The sequence below is a fragment of the Echeneis naucrates genome, chromosome 9 (genome assembly GCF_900963305.1).
Source record: "Echeneis naucrates chromosome 9, fEcheNa1.1, whole genome shotgun sequence".
NCBI classification, from domain to species: Eukaryota; Metazoa; Chordata; class Actinopteri; order Carangiformes; family Echeneidae; genus Echeneis; species Echeneis naucrates.
In genome coordinates, this window is record NC_042519.1 from 5018145 (window position 1) to 5036238 (window position 18094).

At 41.5% G+C, this 18094-nt stretch overlaps 2 protein-coding genes across 8 annotated transcripts; one reads left to right on the forward strand and one right to left on the reverse strand.

The window, feature by feature from the left end:
- Nucleotides 1-102: 102 nt before the first annotated feature.
- On the forward strand, nucleotides 103-5528 carry pgam5 (PGAM family member 5, serine/threonine protein phosphatase, mitochondrial). Of its 6 annotated transcripts, none has more exons than XM_029510103.1 (6): nucleotides 103-580; nucleotides 1058-1230; nucleotides 2054-2179; nucleotides 2460-2563; nucleotides 3350-3483; nucleotides 3888-5528. In XM_029510103.1, the coding sequence occupies exons 1-6, from the start codon at nucleotides 351-353 to the stop codon at nucleotides 4036-4038; spliced, it is 918 nt and encodes a 305-aa protein (XP_029365963.1). In that variant the 5' UTR covers nucleotides 103-350; the 3' UTR covers nucleotides 4039-5528. The 6 variants fall into 6 exon arrangements, with proteins under 6 accessions (XP_029365963.1, XP_029365964.1, XP_029365965.1 ...); XM_029510104.1 differs by having other exon boundaries at nucleotides 3353-3483; XM_029510105.1 differs by having other exon boundaries at nucleotides 2469-2563.
- Nucleotides 4509-16810, reverse strand: ankle2 (ankyrin repeat and LEM domain containing 2). 2 transcript variants are annotated; one of them, XM_029510096.1, is made up of 13 exons: nucleotides 16773-16810; nucleotides 14477-14968; nucleotides 13525-13719; nucleotides 13127-13311; nucleotides 12404-12592; nucleotides 12175-12297; nucleotides 11731-11794; nucleotides 11128-11303; nucleotides 10942-11048; nucleotides 8357-8547; nucleotides 7246-8116; nucleotides 6860-6991; nucleotides 4509-6422 (listed from the first exon to the last, which is right to left on the reverse strand). In XM_029510096.1, the coding sequence occupies exons 2-13, from the start codon at nucleotides 14955-14957 to the stop codon at nucleotides 6212-6214; spliced, it is 2925 nt and encodes a 974-aa protein (XP_029365956.1). In that variant the 5' UTR covers nucleotides 14958-14968; nucleotides 16773-16810; the 3' UTR covers nucleotides 4509-6211. The 2 variants fall into 2 exon arrangements, with proteins under 2 accessions (XP_029365956.1, XP_029365955.1); XM_029510095.1 differs by lacking the exon at nucleotides 16773-16810 and adding an exon at nucleotides 15872-15981.
- Between the last annotated feature and the right edge of the window lie 1284 nt (nucleotides 16811-18094).

Below are 18094 nucleotides of genomic sequence, written 5' to 3' on the forward strand. Positions count from 1 at the left end.
AATCTGATTGTTGTCATAGATTTAGGGATTAGAGCGCCGCCATGTGGGACATTTCGAGATTTACGAAAAGCGAAAGCAGATATTTATTTGTCCGCCGCCGGTTGCCGTACTGTAAGAAGCTGAATAGATTAGCTTGCCGTGTGTCGCCTGTAGTTTTACGATCTGTCCGTGAGACGCCGTGAAGTAAATGCCTCAGGAATCGGGTTTTGTTTTTGTCGTTCTGGAGTCAGAATCGACAGCCTGAATTCAGTCCACGCGTTTGTGCGGAAAGATAGCATCTCACATCGTCAACGCCAGAAAGAGGTACGCTAATTAGCTAGCATTAGTTTGCTTCCTCGGCGGCTGACGGGATGTCTTACAGGAAAACTTTCAGACTTGTGTGTGGCCTGGCCGGAGGTTCCGGTGTGCTGCTGTTCGCGGCTGCCGCTGCCGAATCCCGCGGATACTTCGGGGAGCGGAGCGGAGAGGCGGCCAGCCGGTGGCCGAGCCTCACCGCGCTTCGAGCTGCGCAGCCGGCGTGGACACCTGCCAAGCACACCCCAGCTCCGACCGGACACGCTTGGGACTTCAACTGGGACAAGTATGTGTCCTCTCACCCGTGACCCCATGGCTGTTTGAACATAACTTTTGTCGTTGCGCTCCCTCCATCTTCTGCCTTTCGCTTTCATTTCGTCTTCCAAATCAATATGAGTCTAACAACCATCTACCATGGTGGATCAATCGATTTATGAGATAGTATGTCACTGGGTTATATTTGATGTCTTACTAAATTGGATTGATGATTTGATCGTATGCTGTATGAGGATAAACTAAGAGGATTTGTCGGCTGTCGAGCTCATTGCCCTTCGTTGTTGCTGTCCAGCACCACAGGCATAAATAGTAATTTTCTTTAGATTTGGGAGTCCTCATATCTAGATGGATACAAATCCTTCAAAGTTTCACCCCGGTCATCATCTTGACACATGGTTGTACCAAAGCAGATTTTAATGCCTTACATTAACCATGTGGAACAAAGCCACTCGTAATCTCAAGATCCCGTCGTCTTAACTTTGTCCAGGAGGGACCCATCTGTGCTGTCCAACGGGAAGAAGAAGGAAAGTGCAACTGAGGACCCGGGCTCCGAGCAGGACCATGGAAAACCCAAAGCCACACGCAACATTCTCCTCATCAGACACTCCCAATACAACCTGAGTGGGAACAGCGACAAGGAGAGGATCCTCACACCACTAGGTCCAGTTATTCAGTACCTGAATCACCAATCACCTGTGTGTAGGAATCAGAGATACTAAAAGAAATGGAACATTGTGTTGACAACTGTTTTCATCAGTCTAAAAACAGTGCTTTTGTTATCCTGGGTTGAACCATCCATGGGTACATGCATGGTTGTGGCCATGTTCCAGCGCAACAGTGTTAACCTTTCCTGATTAGTTTGCCAAAGAGGGCAATATGACTCATTCTGCATATTCTAAATTTGTATTTGTCTGTGGCTCTTCCATCGAACACCCCCAGGTGGCCTTGTTTTCATTTGATTCCTATATTTACTTCTCAGATTGCACCACTTTATGACTTTACTTACCAGTTTTTATTTGTGTTTCTCTGCGACTGTGATCACTTACTTACTTTTTTACCTGAATGCATCTTATATGACGTCTTCAGATTAATCTATTGTTGTGCTTAAATAACGAGCACATGATCATTCATTTTTCTGCAGTAGCCCAGAATGGACAAACCTATCAAAGGCCTTTTGTGTATTTACATTGCCTGCTGGTCGTCACAGGGTTTTTTAATGCACTTAGAAAGGAAGGGGTAGCGGACTGTAACCTTACACACCAGTCCTTTTCATTTTTACCCTTAGCATCACTTGGAAGGTATGCCACATGGTAATTTTAGTCAGTTTATTCAAAGATTAGAACATGCCCTGATGTAGGCTGTTCTGAGGGGGAGAACATACCTTCTCTTACTTGGTGTCCCTCGTCATTAAAATTTGCCCAGCATTTTGGTGGCAAATCTGACAGATCAGTCATGTTCCAATGACCATTGCCTTCACTTGCAGGTCGTGAGCAGGCAGAATTGACAGGCCAGAGGCTGGCAGCTCTGGGGCTGAAGTATGATGTCCTGATTCACTCCAGCATGGCCAGGGCAACAGAGACTGCACATATCATCAGCAAACACCTTCCAGGTAGTGAAAAGATGCCACTCTGCTAAATGCTTTGAAAACAAAGACTTACCACTGTTAACCTGTCAAGCTTATAAAACTGACGTTTCTGTCCATAAACCTGTATCTCTATTCCATCAATTCTGGTGGTGAAGTTGCCTTGGTGCCTATGAATAACACTTGGCATTCATATCATGTTGATCTTGATGTTCCAGTGATTCATTTAGGACCTTAGGGTCTGCACAGTATCAGTCGCAGCTGAACAGTGTAAATGTATATTAACATTTTTTACCCTTCTCCACATGTTTTACGGGTCCAGGAGTAGAGCTGATGAGCTGTGATCTGCTGAGAGAGGGCGCCCCTATTGAGCCAGTCCCACCTGTCACTCACTGGAAGCCTGATGCTGTGGTGAGAGAAGCTATGCCCACTGCCTCTAGAGTGGGCTGTAGGCTATCCTTTCTGTATTTGCATTACCTTGCACAGATATTTTTTGCTCCCCACTTGTCTGTGCAGGTGTCCTGTCAAATGTTCGTTGTTTTTTTTGTTTGTTTGTTTTTGTTTTGTTTTTTTCCCTCTCCTTTACACTTGCAACTGCAAAAATCAGCTAATACATCAGTGCAATGCCTCAGGAATGGACCACAGGAAAAGCTGATTTCCAAAATACCAACAACAACAAAAGAGAGTCTGGTGGCTTTTTATCATAGTTGCCACTGGTAAATTATTAATTGCAATGAGTATTTAGTTGGTGCAGGTTATTTGATTTCTTAAAACCTAGGAAGTTTGTTAGTCTTTAGAGCAGTAAGAATATATGCTTTTCCAAAAAAACGCTGGCAGCAGACAGCAGCTTAGAAAATGTTTGCACGGACAGGAAGATATAATTTGCCCAGACGTCCTATAAAATATACACTGTTATCCAGCAATGCCTTATCCTAAATGTTGGACTAAATTTGATAAATGATCACGAAGAATTTCTGACACAACAGTTTTCTGCATTTAGTGATTCACTAGTTGTTTGGCCCTTTATATCAGAGGGATGTCTTCTCCATATGGTTGGTCTTATTTTGGAATGAAACTCTTCATACATTCCCAACACTGTCCGGAACGTCATGTATTGACTTGCACTTGACTGAGGGATTCAGACAGAACCCCTTTCATGTGACAAAGGTGGCTTTCAAACTCTCTACCATCCTCCAGCAGTACCATGAAGATGGAGCTCGCATTGAGGCAGCTTTCCGCCGCTACATCCACCGGGCTGACCCCAAGCAGAAGGAGGACAGCTATGAGATCATCGTGTGTCATGCCAATGTCATCCGTTATTTTGTCTGCAGGTTTGTGTCGCCGGCAGGCATGGTGATCGTGGCTCGGCTGAGGCCAGAGTGCGGCCTCTGGCTTTGCTAACCATTGCATTTAAACTATGCTTCAGTTACATCTCATAAGATTTTAATTTTGAATTTGTGCTTCAGTTGTGTCGCTGTGCTCTTGATCAAAGGGAAGATTCCTGTCTAATACGGGTATTGTAGCTGCTGCAAACAGCCTTGTGCCTTTTTTTGGTGACTGCTTGCCTCATGCTTGTGGTAAAAAGGGATATTTAGTACATACATAGTTAACAGTATTAAATTGTCCAATTAATGAATTAATTGGACTTATCATCCACGTGCAATGCAATAAATGCCCTCTAAACATATTAAGTTTCAGATGCTCAGCTGCTTCTATCGGTCCTCTGTTCCTTCAGGGCCCTGCAGTTTCCTCCAGAGGGCTGGTTACGAATGGGTTTGAACAACGGCAGCATCACGTGGCTTACCATCAGGCCAAGTGGCAGGGTTGCCCTCAGAACTCTGGGAGACGCTGGATTCATGCCCCCAGACAAACTAACACGGACCTAAGTAAGACTGCAAGTTTGTGGGACTCAGTCGGCTTCAGGGTTAGAGCTCAGTTTTCTCCTTAAGTGTCCTGAAAATTACTTTTGATGTTTTTATTTTGTAACTGAATTGCGATCATTTAATGAATAACTCTTTGGTGGTGGTGTTGTAATTACTTCTGTGCCATTGAACACCATCTGAAGTGATTAAACAGCTGCTTAACAACTCCTCCTGAATGTAACTGAAGGTTTTTACACAACAGGCTGATTTTTAAACCAAAAGAAGTTGTATTGCATAGCTGTTGTAAATGCTGGTGATGCTGTGAGCTTTATGTGTCATTAGAGTATGCTGATGTGAGGATCATGTGTTGTACAGTGCAGCTCCAGTAAATTAAAAAAAAAAAAAAAGTATATGAATTTTTGAGTTTCTGTAACATTGTCTTTCCTGGTGATATTAATGCTACAGAAATAACTGAAGAAAAGCAGAGACATGTCGGCAGTAAAGTAGGAGTGATGTTTTATTGATTAGTTGAAAGCAAATGAGGTCTAGACATACAGAAAGAGATTTCACCATTAATTTTTAAGAAAGCACAGAATGCTAAAAGCACAAGAAGCATGTTTTAAGTTGTTTAGGTGCATTTTTGCAAAGTTCCACATTCAATAACATTCAGCGACCAGAATTAGATCTGTTGTCACCTGAGAGCACGAGGATGACAATACAATCTTCCCAGTGAAGTATTGTGCTCTCAGGTAAAGGTTAGTCCACAAAAAAAAATTACATTCAAAACACTTGTTTCTCTCAACCTAAATCTGAATATTTCAAATGATTGGCTTTTTATACTAGACATAGCTGATGAGCCCTCATACAGCAGCAAATTCATCCGTAATTTAGTGATGGCAGATTTTAACTGGCGTTCCGTTAGCCTGAACATGGTAAGGACTGCAGGAAAGCTGCTATGTGTTTGTCCATTTCAGTTTCATGACATAACTATGGACATTGACTATTCAGTGCCAAATTTTGAAATAAACACTAACTCCAAGTTCTAATTGTGGTGTGGATACCATCTACCCCTCTGGGAATGAAAATTTAGCCCTATGCAGCTCTCAAATAATCAGTTGTGTTTGCTATAACCTTAAGGCAGCTCTTTGTTACCAAGATAGCCAAAATAGGGCATAGTAGGATAAAAAACATTAGGGCCTTGTTGCTGTTGACTTCTATCTTTCTGCCCCGTAGAGGTTAAAAATCTTAGTACAGTTTTAAGGTGGTCTCCGACTGAGCAATGGTTTATCCCATTCCAAAATAAATTAGAAAGAATTTTTACAGATTGGTGTGTATTGTCACTCATACACTATGCGAGATGCTTGTGATTGAAAGATATTCAGAAAGAAGATGAAATAAAAATTGCACAGTCTAAGGCCGCTGTTACTGGCTTAAAGGAAAAGTCAAGACATGTCCAGGAACCACCGAGAAAAGATAGAAAATGTATGCATTTATTGAAGAACAAAATAAAAACATGGAAGATCTTATCAGTCTTATCAGTTTTTCCCATGTTTGCCATAATCATCTGTGATCAATGCAAACTGACAGAGAACTAGTCCATCACTTCAGAAAATTAAGGCAATTCCTGAACTGAGGAAAAACATAGGAAATGGCAGTCGGTTTTAACACCAATAATAAAAACATTTAAATTTTGTGCTACTGACCAACATACAAAAAATAATTTTTAAAATATTGACATTTGACTTTTTTAAGAACATATTCAGTGATGGAATCCTGTTGAGGATTCCACACTAAAGTTTTAGTGACCAACTAACTTTGGGGAGTGCGGCTTGAATTCACGATATTCAAAAAAGTTGACTACAGGTGCTTCACACTTGCCACAATTAACATTACTGTCAATTCAACATGGTCCACACCCATACAGTACATAAATTACCGAGGGTTCTTTTTTTTCTTTTTTAAAGTCTTAGGTGTACATCACAACCCAACGTGATGAGAATTCCTGTGTTACATAGGAGTAGTACCATACATCATTAATACAAATCTTCCAGACATTTGTGCATATTTCTGTTAGGTATGTGGTTTCTGAGCTCTGGTGTAGCCACCTTGGTGCAGCTGGGTTTGTAGTGGGGAGGGAAAGGCAGGGTTAGGGGAAGGTATGGCTGCAGTGGTAGGAGGCAGAGGGAGGGACGGGCAGTTAGACAGGTGGCTCGTTCAAGCGCTTGAGGCGAATGCGCTGGATGTAGCTAGCATTGGCAGGGCTGTAGCGGCTGGGGCTGAAGTCTGGTGAGACGGCGTGCCGGGCAGGACTGAAGCGACTGGTGGGAGAGATCAGGCCGCTGACCGGGGAGCCGGGAGTCTGATGCTGCATCCTGAGTCGTGGCTTTACCACCACAGGGCTGGGCCAACTAGGTGAAACACATTAACACCAGTCAGTGGTTACACTGATAATAGTGTTGCTTTGTTAGTACTGACAATTACATTTAAATTATTAGGAAATATAAATTATTTACAGTCTCAAAGTACAAAATGACTTGAAATGAGAAAAAAAAAAAAAAATTAAATGATATCTTTATTTGCCTGAATTCTGTTGTCTGGATTAATAGGCAGCTTTGGCGTTTCAATCCATTCTCCTGCCAGTGTATTCACAATTCAGACAGCATGCTGAAGATATTTAACCTGCTTGTATGTGTAATGTATAATAGCTACATATATGTATACATATGACATCCTAGTCCAGCATCAGAGGTCCTGCATTTCTGTTACCGAATTATCCCTAAGGCGTCTTCTCTACACGTCCCTCTACCCTGCTTCTTACAGTACTTTAGCTTTTAATTTACTTTACCTCTGCATGTCTGAGACAGAGTACGATGCCATTGTGCTCTTCCACTTGTGAATGCTGGGATACTTCTGAGGATCGACATCTATGCCGTCTATTGCTGACAAGACTTCTTTGTCCAATTTGGTTGGTGACTCTCTGCAGAAAAAAATGGAAAAGAAATCACATGTGCAGATGTTGTTATCACGACCGAGTACCATTTTGTGTGCCTGTAATACACTCAGTTTCAGTTTGCTTCCTGGTCTTTCAGTGTACATAGTTACAATATCAGTCCAAATATACTAAAACATCATCTATGGACACACTACACGAGGCATTTCATAAAAATGGGTGGTGTATGTAACCTGCACTTATCTAATATGCTATTATAGAGAAAAACCAGTGTGACTCACCCATCGATGAAAAGTCCTCTTCTAATGTGTGGAGGAGTCCTTGGTAGGAACTCATGGGAGTTATCTAAGGACTTGTAGGAAGAACCAGAGGATCCTGAGCTGCTCAGATCCCTACCTCCATGATCCCAAGACTTGGACCTGGCACAGAAGTTACGTCCCCCTGTTACTGACCCCCTAGTCCTGCCTAGTAACTCCAGGCTTTCTTCTGCTTCAAAATACTCCTGTGAGCTGCCGCTGCTGCGCCTCTCCTCTGTGCCCCCCTCCTCGGCTCTCCAACTTGGACCTTCTGCAGCCTCCCCGTCCTGACTGTTGTGACTGAGAGATAGGCGGTTTAGCCCGAAGCTGAGGTCTGTGCCTGAGGAGGCGACGTAGGAGTCCCGGACGTCCCTGTGCCGGCTCCCACCACTGCTCCTCCTCTCTCTGCAGCTGGTGGGGCTGTCCAGTGGTTCTTGGATTGACATGCGTTCAAATTCCACCATGAGATTGGAGACGGGGGACAGTAGGCAGGAGGACGATGGGGAGGTGCGAGGGGACACCTTGTCTCCATTGTGAGTCCTATCTCTGGAGGAAGAGCACACCCCATTTTTACAGACAACACCAGGTGACAGGAGGCTGTCGTCACAGCAGCATAGCAGGTCCTGCTCGGCCGCTGTCTCGATCAGATCAGCCCCACGGTGGTGCAGTGCAATGGGCAGGATGTGGAATTCATGGCCACCCACTGCTCCCTTCAGGCCGTCCTTGGATGCAGCAGAGGAGGTGATGCTGGTGAGTGCTGCGTTTTGCCGATTCTTCATTTCCTCAAGGCTGATGTCATCACCCTCATCCAGGAAGGCACCAACAGAGATGGAGTTGCAGAACTTTTTGGGCTTGCCTGCAACCACGGATGATCAATTACCAATACAGATTTTTAACTTGTCATTAAATCAGTAACATTTCATCCACAAATCTTCACAACAGCAATAAATGTAGTTAAGTAAAGTGGCGTCTGTTTCACATCTAACAAAGAGACATCTGAGAGCATTCAGTGAGATGCAATGGTCAGGAAGCATGATATGAGATGTACCATTTCTTTTTTAAGTCATTCATTCTGACACAGAGGAGGTGAGGGTACCTGGAGAGGGGCTTTTGAACCTGTTGCTGGTCTCATTTTCACCAGCCTCCTCATGAGCTCGTGGACTGAAATCCTTCCCACTCAGGTACTCCTCCAGTTTTCGGAGACCTTCATTTGATGACAGATCCACAAAACTGTCCAGAAAGTCCCAATACTCAGCCCATGGGTGGCCCATCTCACGAGCCAGGTCCCTGTAAATATGAACATGTCCCATCTTTTTATTAATTGGTTAAATTAACACATTTTATAAACCTAACCCTAGGTATAACTGGCTGTTATAACAGGGAGTGAACCATTTATCAGATTCTTGATTTAATTTGAGTAATTACTATTGCAACACACACAGTTAATAATACTACACACCCACGTTGTAACAAATTCAGGTATTTGTAGGTCAGGTTGTGTTACAAATGCCCAAAGTTGCTCATAATAACAAAGACTGAATGACACAAAAACCATAATTCATTAAGTTGTATTTTCTGAGGGAACATAGTTAGTCTCAAATAGATGGACAATTGACTATTTGATAAAATGACCCAAAGGCTTTTTTGTGTCTGAGTTCTTCATTCATCTTTTTACAAAAGATGTGGTACAGCTTTAGCCTGCCCCATTTCAGACTAAAGCTCCAACTTGAGCCAGTTGAAGGTGCTCAGCTTGTATGGGTAATGTAGACACCACTAGAAGCAACCTGACGACAGCATCAACCACTGACGAAACAAGCCATCTAAATTTTCTGAAAATCCAGAGGTCATGACCCATGAAAAGACCCAGCAATGGTTCTTTCACAAAACCTGAAGAAAATGATTGAAGCAATAGCTTAGCAGCATGCTGGCTATCTCGGGCATGAAGGCTTGAGAATTTCGTATGGTGTAGTTTTTGATAATATTACTTTTACCCCGACAGATCAAAAAGAGTCCGCAATTCATGAACACAGCAAGGAATCATGAAATCACAGGCAAAGGCTCACTTGCCGAGTTAACACAATGCATCATACAGTGTACATACAAAGTAAAGTATCTTTCTTGGCTCCAGGTTTGTGGCTGCAATATACAGGTTCACATCACATGCCTGTTCTTTGAAAATTCAACTTTCAAGTCTGAAAAAATGACACAGATGTTTTCTCCAGTCATTGATGTTGCTTATCAACCTAACAACAACAACTGGCATATCCAGTGTTCCATCAAGTAAGTGGGAAAAGCCACATGAATTTCTCTTACAACTGTACTGCCAAGGACTTTGTTGAGTGCAGGTTTTCCCCTAGGATTGCAGCCTTGGGGGGGTGGGGGTGGAGGGTGTCATCGGGCCGTTATTTGATAATTAATTGATCTATCTTATCTATCTATCTTTTATCTATTTATTGTATGTATTTAATTATTTACAAATATCAGTCTTGTACAGCCAGGGGGAATATTTCCCCTCTGACAGCCAAGCTGGGTCAAAGCCCGACATGCGGTGGTGAGCAGACTTTTGCTGCAGGTCGCTGCTTGGACCCGGAGCAGGAGAGCTGCTCTGGCTGCTACTACCAGAGGAGCGACTGGTGTTGCCATCATCGCCCTGTGAGCGTTGTTTAAAAAAAAAAATAATAATAATAAATAAATAAAAAAAAAAAAACGCTGATATTTTGTTTTTTGCTTTTCTTGGGACATTTTTCGACACTCGCTGGCGGGATTCTGCTCACCTGCGTGCTTGCATCGAGGCGGAACTCCGCCGTGTGTGATACAGAGCGCAGAGGAGAACTGTGCGAACATGGAGAGACAGAAATGACATTCTGCCACGTAAAAAAAATAAATAAAATATTACTATGTTGTTTAAAAGGCACAAGGTAGCAATAGACATGTTCTATAGGACAATTAACCTTAAATGACGTCTATTGTGATCTGGCGCTACATAGAAAATTAAATTATATTAAATTAACTTGACCTTCTGCGGGGGCGGGAGGTGCCATTGGGAGCGCCCCCCCCCTAATATAATGGCAGGGGAAACACTGGGGTGAGATAATGGAGTCGGATTTCTAATTATTGCTTTAACATTATCCTATTCTGGCAATCCCCAGTTAAGAGTTAAAGACTAATTTCACCAATTACCTTGTACCAGAATACATCATGTTCACATCATCAAATATGTAAACTGCTTTCGGGTTTGTAAAAAATGTCCGAATGTCAAACACCTCCTTATTTCGATTTCTGGCTCTTCCATGGTCAACCTGTTTGCATGCACCTGACACCAGAATAGAGGAGGAGGCTCTGTGCTGCTGCTGACAAAGGTCATAACACTGTCTGTGTGCATGTCTGTGGCACTGATGTCTATGAATACTAATATATTGGTTTTATGTGTTTCTATTGGCAGTGGGTAGGGACAATACATATATCCCAAATATTGTCATTTCCTGCGCCCAACGCCCCCAAAACGCAGTTTTTGCAGAGGGGTGTGTGCTGCAATGATGCACGCATCATCAGTATTATATCTTTGCAAACTTTCATTTATTATTATTATTTAATTTATGTCTTACTACTTGAGAGGCAGACGAGAGACACTCTGATTGAAGTAGTCTCCTTAAAATAGCGTCAATATAATTTTTAACTCACCTTCCCACTCTCTCTGCCCCGCGATCTGGATCAGATTTGAGGATGTTGTGGAAAAGATCAGCTCGGTCTCTTGGTGGTGTCTTCCAGGACCGACGAAAGTCATCTGCCTATAAGAGAAGATAATCTGTTTTTAGCTTGAAAACTTGAATTCATGACAAGAGACAAGTGTTAAGATAAAGAACTTGCTTTAGAAGGACTTAGTGGGCCCGCAAAGGCTGTGACAGTCATCAGAGGGTCCATGGGGCTTCTTGTGTGGCGGTGGATCAGTGAGAGGTTTTCTGAGGACTCAGGTGACCAGGGAGCACCTATGATGGGCTGAGAGGTGTTGTCGATTGCTCTCAACAAAGGGATATAGCAGCGGTCTATAACACAACAGATAAAGCTATAAACACTGACCTTTATTGTCAGCAGTTTACAGAATGACTGCACCAGTTAGAATCAACACCAAAAGCGCTGCTTCACTCGACAATAGTCGCTGTAATAGTAAGATTTTTTTTAAACAGTTGACATCCCTCTGACTGACTCACCAGAATCACAAAACTACAGCTGTGAAGTGGTCTGCAGTACAAACTATATTCATTATTATGCAGAGCCAGCCACACTCTCCATGTGACAAATGCTACAGTACCTCATCCCAATAGTGACTCCCTCTAATTAGCCAATGTGGCATGTCAAACATTACAACTCCTTTTAATTTGAGCATAATAAAATAGGGATTATTTGTCTCCTTGACCAATGACACAAAATGGCATAAATCTTATATGTTTCACGAAATATGTGTTCCCTTACCCTCCAAATAGTCACCTATCTTCTGCTTCACTTCTTGGGTTTTATTTTTTCTGCTACAAATAAGCTGTGAAAAGGAAAAGTTAAAAACAAATGAATGATGATACTTAAACAGACACACAGCTGTTGCTGAATCAACTGAGTAAAGAATTTGCCCCTCTAAATTTAGCTGACAATGTCCACTAAGAGACTATTGCCAAAAGATTTGAAAACAAGCTAAAAGGTCAACGCTTCAAAGGCTGAGTGACTACAAGTCTATCTTCCTCAGTAACTACTGCCAGCTTGTCATTGTTCAGCAGTGTACTGTGTAGTTTTCAGACAGGTATTGAAAATATATAGTATGTACACACTCACGTTACCCTGCAGCAACAACCACCCCGAAAATGCTGTATGTATCCTTACTCAGTGTGCATGTTAATTTAAATAAGGGTTAAAAATGAACCTTACATCACAAGGCTTCAGGCCATCCTTGTTCTTACAGTTCTTATCGATGTCAGGATGAGAGCACAGAACGTTGACCACATCTGGGCACCCAAACTTACAGGCAAAGTGGAGTGGTGTTTCAAACCCCTAAAACAGACCAGCAAAGTAAAGCACACTTTCAACATAGCCCACTAAATTTAAATAATCAAATCAAATTTGGCTTGGAACTGGTGATCGATGTGGAAGCACTTACGGCCTTATCTGGAGTGTTGAGGTAAAGATCTACAATGTAGCGGATACGTTTCTGCAGCATAACTTCCTGGTCATCTGGATACATGAGGCGCATGAACTCTGGATTCTCCAAGGTGTTCAGCAGTAACTGGGCAATTCCTGCCTGGTTTTCCTTGGCCGCCACATGCATTACATTGTATCGACAGCCCTCCTAAGATCAAAAAGATAATGGAACAGCTATGGCTCAGGCCATTATCCTCTTTATTTTCTTGTCAACAGGAAAGGATGCTTGAATTCGTCCAAAAGCAGCATCTAAACTTAATATCACCAGTTGAAGATGAAGGAATTCTTAAGAACCAATACTTGGTATTTATATCTTAACATAAAACATGCTGATAAAATTTTCTAGACCATTTCATTATTTCCAGTTAAATACTGTGACAGATGAAACTAAAAATTGGAAGGAACAGAAAATACCAAGTGTTAACTTTCTTAAATTATCAGGCAACCCCATAGTCACGCAAATTTCTATCTAATCTGCGTCATTTATTCTCACTCTGTTTATGTACTGTTGAGGACTTAGAACACTAGCAGCATATTTATTATTTCTAAATTTTGATTTGATTAAATTTTTTATGTAACCAATACATACAAAAACTTGTCAAAAGCCTTCTTGGTCTGTGCTGATAATGAAAATACGTTAATTTATCATTAACCACTTTTCAGGTAAAATGGCAGTACACACCTGCACAATAGTTGGATTATCCCCTGAGCCAATGAGATAGCGTGGGTTGCTCAGGACTAGCTCACTGAAGGCCGACTCATCACCCTTCTCCACAGCTTTCCGCAGTTTGGCGGTCAGATCCTGGGTACGTGGGCTCTTATAACTGTTGGCCCGCTCTCGATTGATGGTGTCAACCTCCATGTTGTCTGACATAAAGGGTGAGAGTGAGTGATTAGCACTTGTTCTAGACTAGTGTGGTTCATGGTCAAACTGGGACAGGGCTTGTAAATTGTGCTGCTTTGGGTTGTGTAACATATCTCAGCTTCCTTTACACCTGACCAACAAAGATTTGTGCATCTAACCACTGAATTGAAATTTTGTAAATTACAATAAGATTTAAATCACATTTATTTACTTACCTTTACTAACAACCAAGCAAGGTTTTACAGGAGACACACATGGTGTTGATTTGTTTGGAGAGGGGCAATAGTCACAGATCCCCTTGGCAAACTTCTCAGCATCTTGACGATTTGGAAAAGCTTTGAATCGGGCTCCCTTCATCATCTTTACAGCTTGAAGGGCATCTTTCTTATCTGTGTACACATGTGCTCTCTCTAAAAAACAAACAAAAAAGTAGCCATTAGACATTTTTAAACTGTGATACTTTTCCTTGTTTCATTCACCACAGGTTGTTAATGTGGTTCTTTATAGTAATTTGACTTTTTCCTTTTTTTTCTGTTCAATGCATCTCTTAAGCTACATTTGGATCGGACTCTACAAAGTGCTATTACCATAAAAGCTTACCCTGGCATTACAAACATTAAAGGAATTGATTTTTATAGCAGCCAAAGATTAATTTCGAGCAATAAACTATTCCTAAAAGGTCAGGCTATCTGACTGCCCTGCTGAAACAACAAGACATGCTTCCTTCTAACCTAACAAACAAATGTTGCTGTATGTTCAGAAGCAGCCTAAAATTATATTGAGGTATATTGGCTGTATTATTTGCCCATATTATGGAAAAGCACATCTCTAAACATGAGTAAAAGTTGAAAATACTGAGGTGAAAACAAAGATTGGTTGTTAGTTGAAAAATGTCACTATCAGTTATCATCACTGTTGTGCGGCACTAAATTCACATTAAAAGTTGAGTGCAAAGCTTTCATTTATGAAAAACCAAACAAAAAGGATTATTTTTGTGACACAACTGGGTGATTAATTAAATTGTGAATTCAAGTAGCGGGGAAGTGAATCAACATTTATTGTTGAAGTTTGACTGCAGTTTTTCAGAAAATTTAAAAAGGTCTGGAAATTAATCTTGAGATAGTCATATATTTATAATGCCACACAAAACAATAAAATCATTCTCACCATTTCTTGCCAGAACATCGTCCCACAATGGACATACACCATAGTAAGAAGTTGGAGACACTTGTGGAGACTTTGAAGGAGTTTCTGTTTTAGACTGAAAGTTACTGCTTTCAGTAGAGCTGATTGAGGTTGTTTTTACTGAGAGCTCCTCTTCCTCTGGAGGGTTAAGACCCTGACTGTAGCCAAAGTCCAACTCTTCACTGGCAGCCTCAGGATGGCTGCTGCTTTTTGCAGCATTGGTGATGGCTGAGATGGCACTCGGCACAGGGTTGGCATGATCAGCTACAGCGGCTGTACTGCCTGTTGAAGAGCTGTTGGCAGATTCAGTGCTCTCTGACCCAGCCAGGACCCGGGCTAATTTCTTCTCAAAGGTGGCTCGGGTGGTAGCTGTGATGGGGCCACACTTAACGTCCGCTCGGGCAAACTCCTCACGCAGTTCATCTGCACTTAGCCCCTTCAACCTGCTCAAAACCGCTTCCATGCTTCAGCTCCCTGCAGGATACCACACCAGACATGTCAGCAATCACAGCCAGCTGGTACCGATGAACTTAAAAAGAGTTGGCATATACCATGTAGAAAAGATGACATGTTATTCCAGAGTAAATTAATGTTGGCTTTATATAGAAAACCAAATGGTCCCCTAATTCCCAGACTGCAACACTTAGATCAAAGGTTTGAGTCATTATTACTAATGAACTCTACAATACACTCAGATACATATTTATTTATAATGTCTGTCTTTCAACAGCAAAATACAAAATTTAGTTTGGTGTCATTTAGGATAAACAATATTTAAGATTGAGACATTAACGAGGAAGTTACGAAATGAAACTAAACAAGAAGCAGGGTAAGTTTCCTGGTTAGGGCTCCAGTTCCAAGAATTTCCATGTAGACTGTACAACTCCTTCACATAAAGTTCGCGGGTTTGCGCAACACTGTGTTCAACCAATACCCGTCAATATATTGCTATTAAAAACCAGGTGCTACGGGATCATTATATTGTTGTATTATTAGAACAACACACATTCTTTTGGAACCAGCCGCATTACTGTGGGACTAGCATCTGCTAGCTAGCCTGCTAACCAGTCCGCTCTAGCAGGCGGCGGCTCCGCCTGGCAAAGCTAGCATTAGGGAAAATGGTCAGATGAAAACCTTAAGTCTTTACTTAAGCAAGTGTTTTGGATATAATGTCAACGATCGGAAATATATTCTACACTAAGTAAATTGTGACAACATTTGTCGGTTCATTCGCACACTGTCACGCCCAAGTATGTCATTCGAGGTGGATTTTCGGGCTGCAACGTAACAAATTTGATACGTCTTCGTTGTGATGATACCGATGAAAACCAAACTGTTCGTGATGACATCTAGTAACAAATGTGTCCCTATACTTACCAAGCAACATTTTTATTTAATACACGCTGATATATGAGAAACCGCTGTTTGTTTTGCACAGATAAACTGTTGGATAAACACGAAGCTGAAGACGGTCTGGAATAGTCTCATTGTTTACAATGTGGTCTGCGCATGCTCATTCGAAAGGGAGGGCGCACGCTGCATTCCAGACCTGTGGGAAAACTCAAAGCTGGACGACATGAAACTGACATTCACACACAAATTTATAATATTTCTTTATGAAACACAAAAAACAATTAACTATGTCATTTTCAAGATTCCTTACGACGACGGCGGGCGCTGTATTTTATAACACCACCAAAAACACCTACACACCATTTTTGGTGTGTAGGTGTTTTTATTTTAGACATATACACTGAAAACGATAACTTTGCACGCTTGTGTCGTTCTTTAGTGATCAACGCGTTTAACTACTTAAAATACATGACAATCACGAGCGTGTATAAATGTAATGTCATTTGGGCAATGACCACTCTTCAGAATAATCGTGCTGACACAATCTAATATATGACACCCAGCTTGGTCAGGCTTCAATCAGGCAAGCCACAAAATAGATTAGAATTCAAAGTACGGGGCCAGGTAACAGCTGCCTTTACAGATCCATGTTTGTTTAAAACGGTTGGAAAGGAAAATGAAGTGACGTTAACTACACGATCCATTTTGGGAGATGATTTTGACAGACATGCTAACAGGCATTAGCTGCTTAGCAGGGAAGAAGCTAGTCACTCAAGCCACCGGTTAGCAATAGCATGCGTTCGGTAATACACCGGGTAAAAGCATTTCTTGTAATCCCTCCATACACACTGCCAGGAACATGTACCGTAGTTAACTGTGGTGCACCGCTTATAGAATATATTCTTTTAAATAGATCCATGCCCACCTCCTCCTCTTTCCCCGGCTACTGTTGCTAGGTGTCCGCGACGGTTTCAAAATGCAGAAGGCGAGGACCCGCTTCTGTCCAACATTGTGCCTGAACAAAAAACAGCTTAAACCTTGAGAAAGATCACGCAAGTAACTGAAAACACGGAGAACACGCACTGATGACGGATGAATAGTGCAATTTTATGAGAAATACAATCACATCTCTCAACACTAATGTTAAAACAGGAATGAACTGATCCAATCTCCGAAGTGGGGCGAAGCAGATACAGCAAAGTTTATGCATACAGCACGGGTGACCCAGCAAATGTTATTACGCGTCTTTGCGATACAGTGAAAGGCAAATTGATACAGTACAGAAAATGTCTTTTCAGTATATACTATACCAACATTTTTCCTATTAGTATCAATTAGTAGTTTTCTTAAAATGTTTATTGTCCCTTTGGAAATTCACGAGCATACACCGATGTTTAAAAAAAGGGTAGCGTTGGAATGCGTGCTGACAGCCGCTGCAGCACAGTTGCATGCAGGAAGCTCTACAATCAAATGACAGAGTCTTCAACACTTAAGTTTTAGTGCAGCTGTATCAAAATTACTATCAGCTTTGACTTATCGGCTGCATTTGATATCTTGTTATTCCATCGTCTTTACACTATTAAACAATTAGATTGAATTTACAATCATACAAAAAAGGAAGTGTATCCATATATTAACCTCTGGAAACAATTAACTTATGCCTTTAACCATGAAACAACCATAAAACAAGTTTGTTTTTTCAAATACAGTATGTACCAATTGTAACATTAGAAAATGAATACATCTAATTGCACCTGCAGTTAGAAGTAACTATTCTTCTTCACCTTACAGCCCTCCCAATTAGTTTAGTTGTGACAACCTAGTGTGCAATGTCAGTTGATCAGACTCACTTAGTTCTTAATAAACCATTCTTCAGTTAGGATTTCCACACACAACAATACAACATATCATCTTGAACACACCCTCAGCAGAACCGACGTAGTCCTTTACAGCATATTAAAGATTGCTTAAGGCTTTTTTTTTTGCGTGCGAATTACTGCAGTCCATGCTTGACTAAACACCTCCATACATAACTGAGATTAATAATTCTTTGTTGCTCCCAAGGCCATGTGGTAGCAACAAATTTAACAGACACTGCATTTTAACAACAGACCATACAAAAAACTGCCCACAATTGTGTATGACTTTTAAATTTATGAAAAGAAAAGTGATGATGGTTCATCACAAGCTGCTTAAAGATGATGTGCAAGTGTTAGCATATCAGTTAAATCATATATGAGTGCCTTC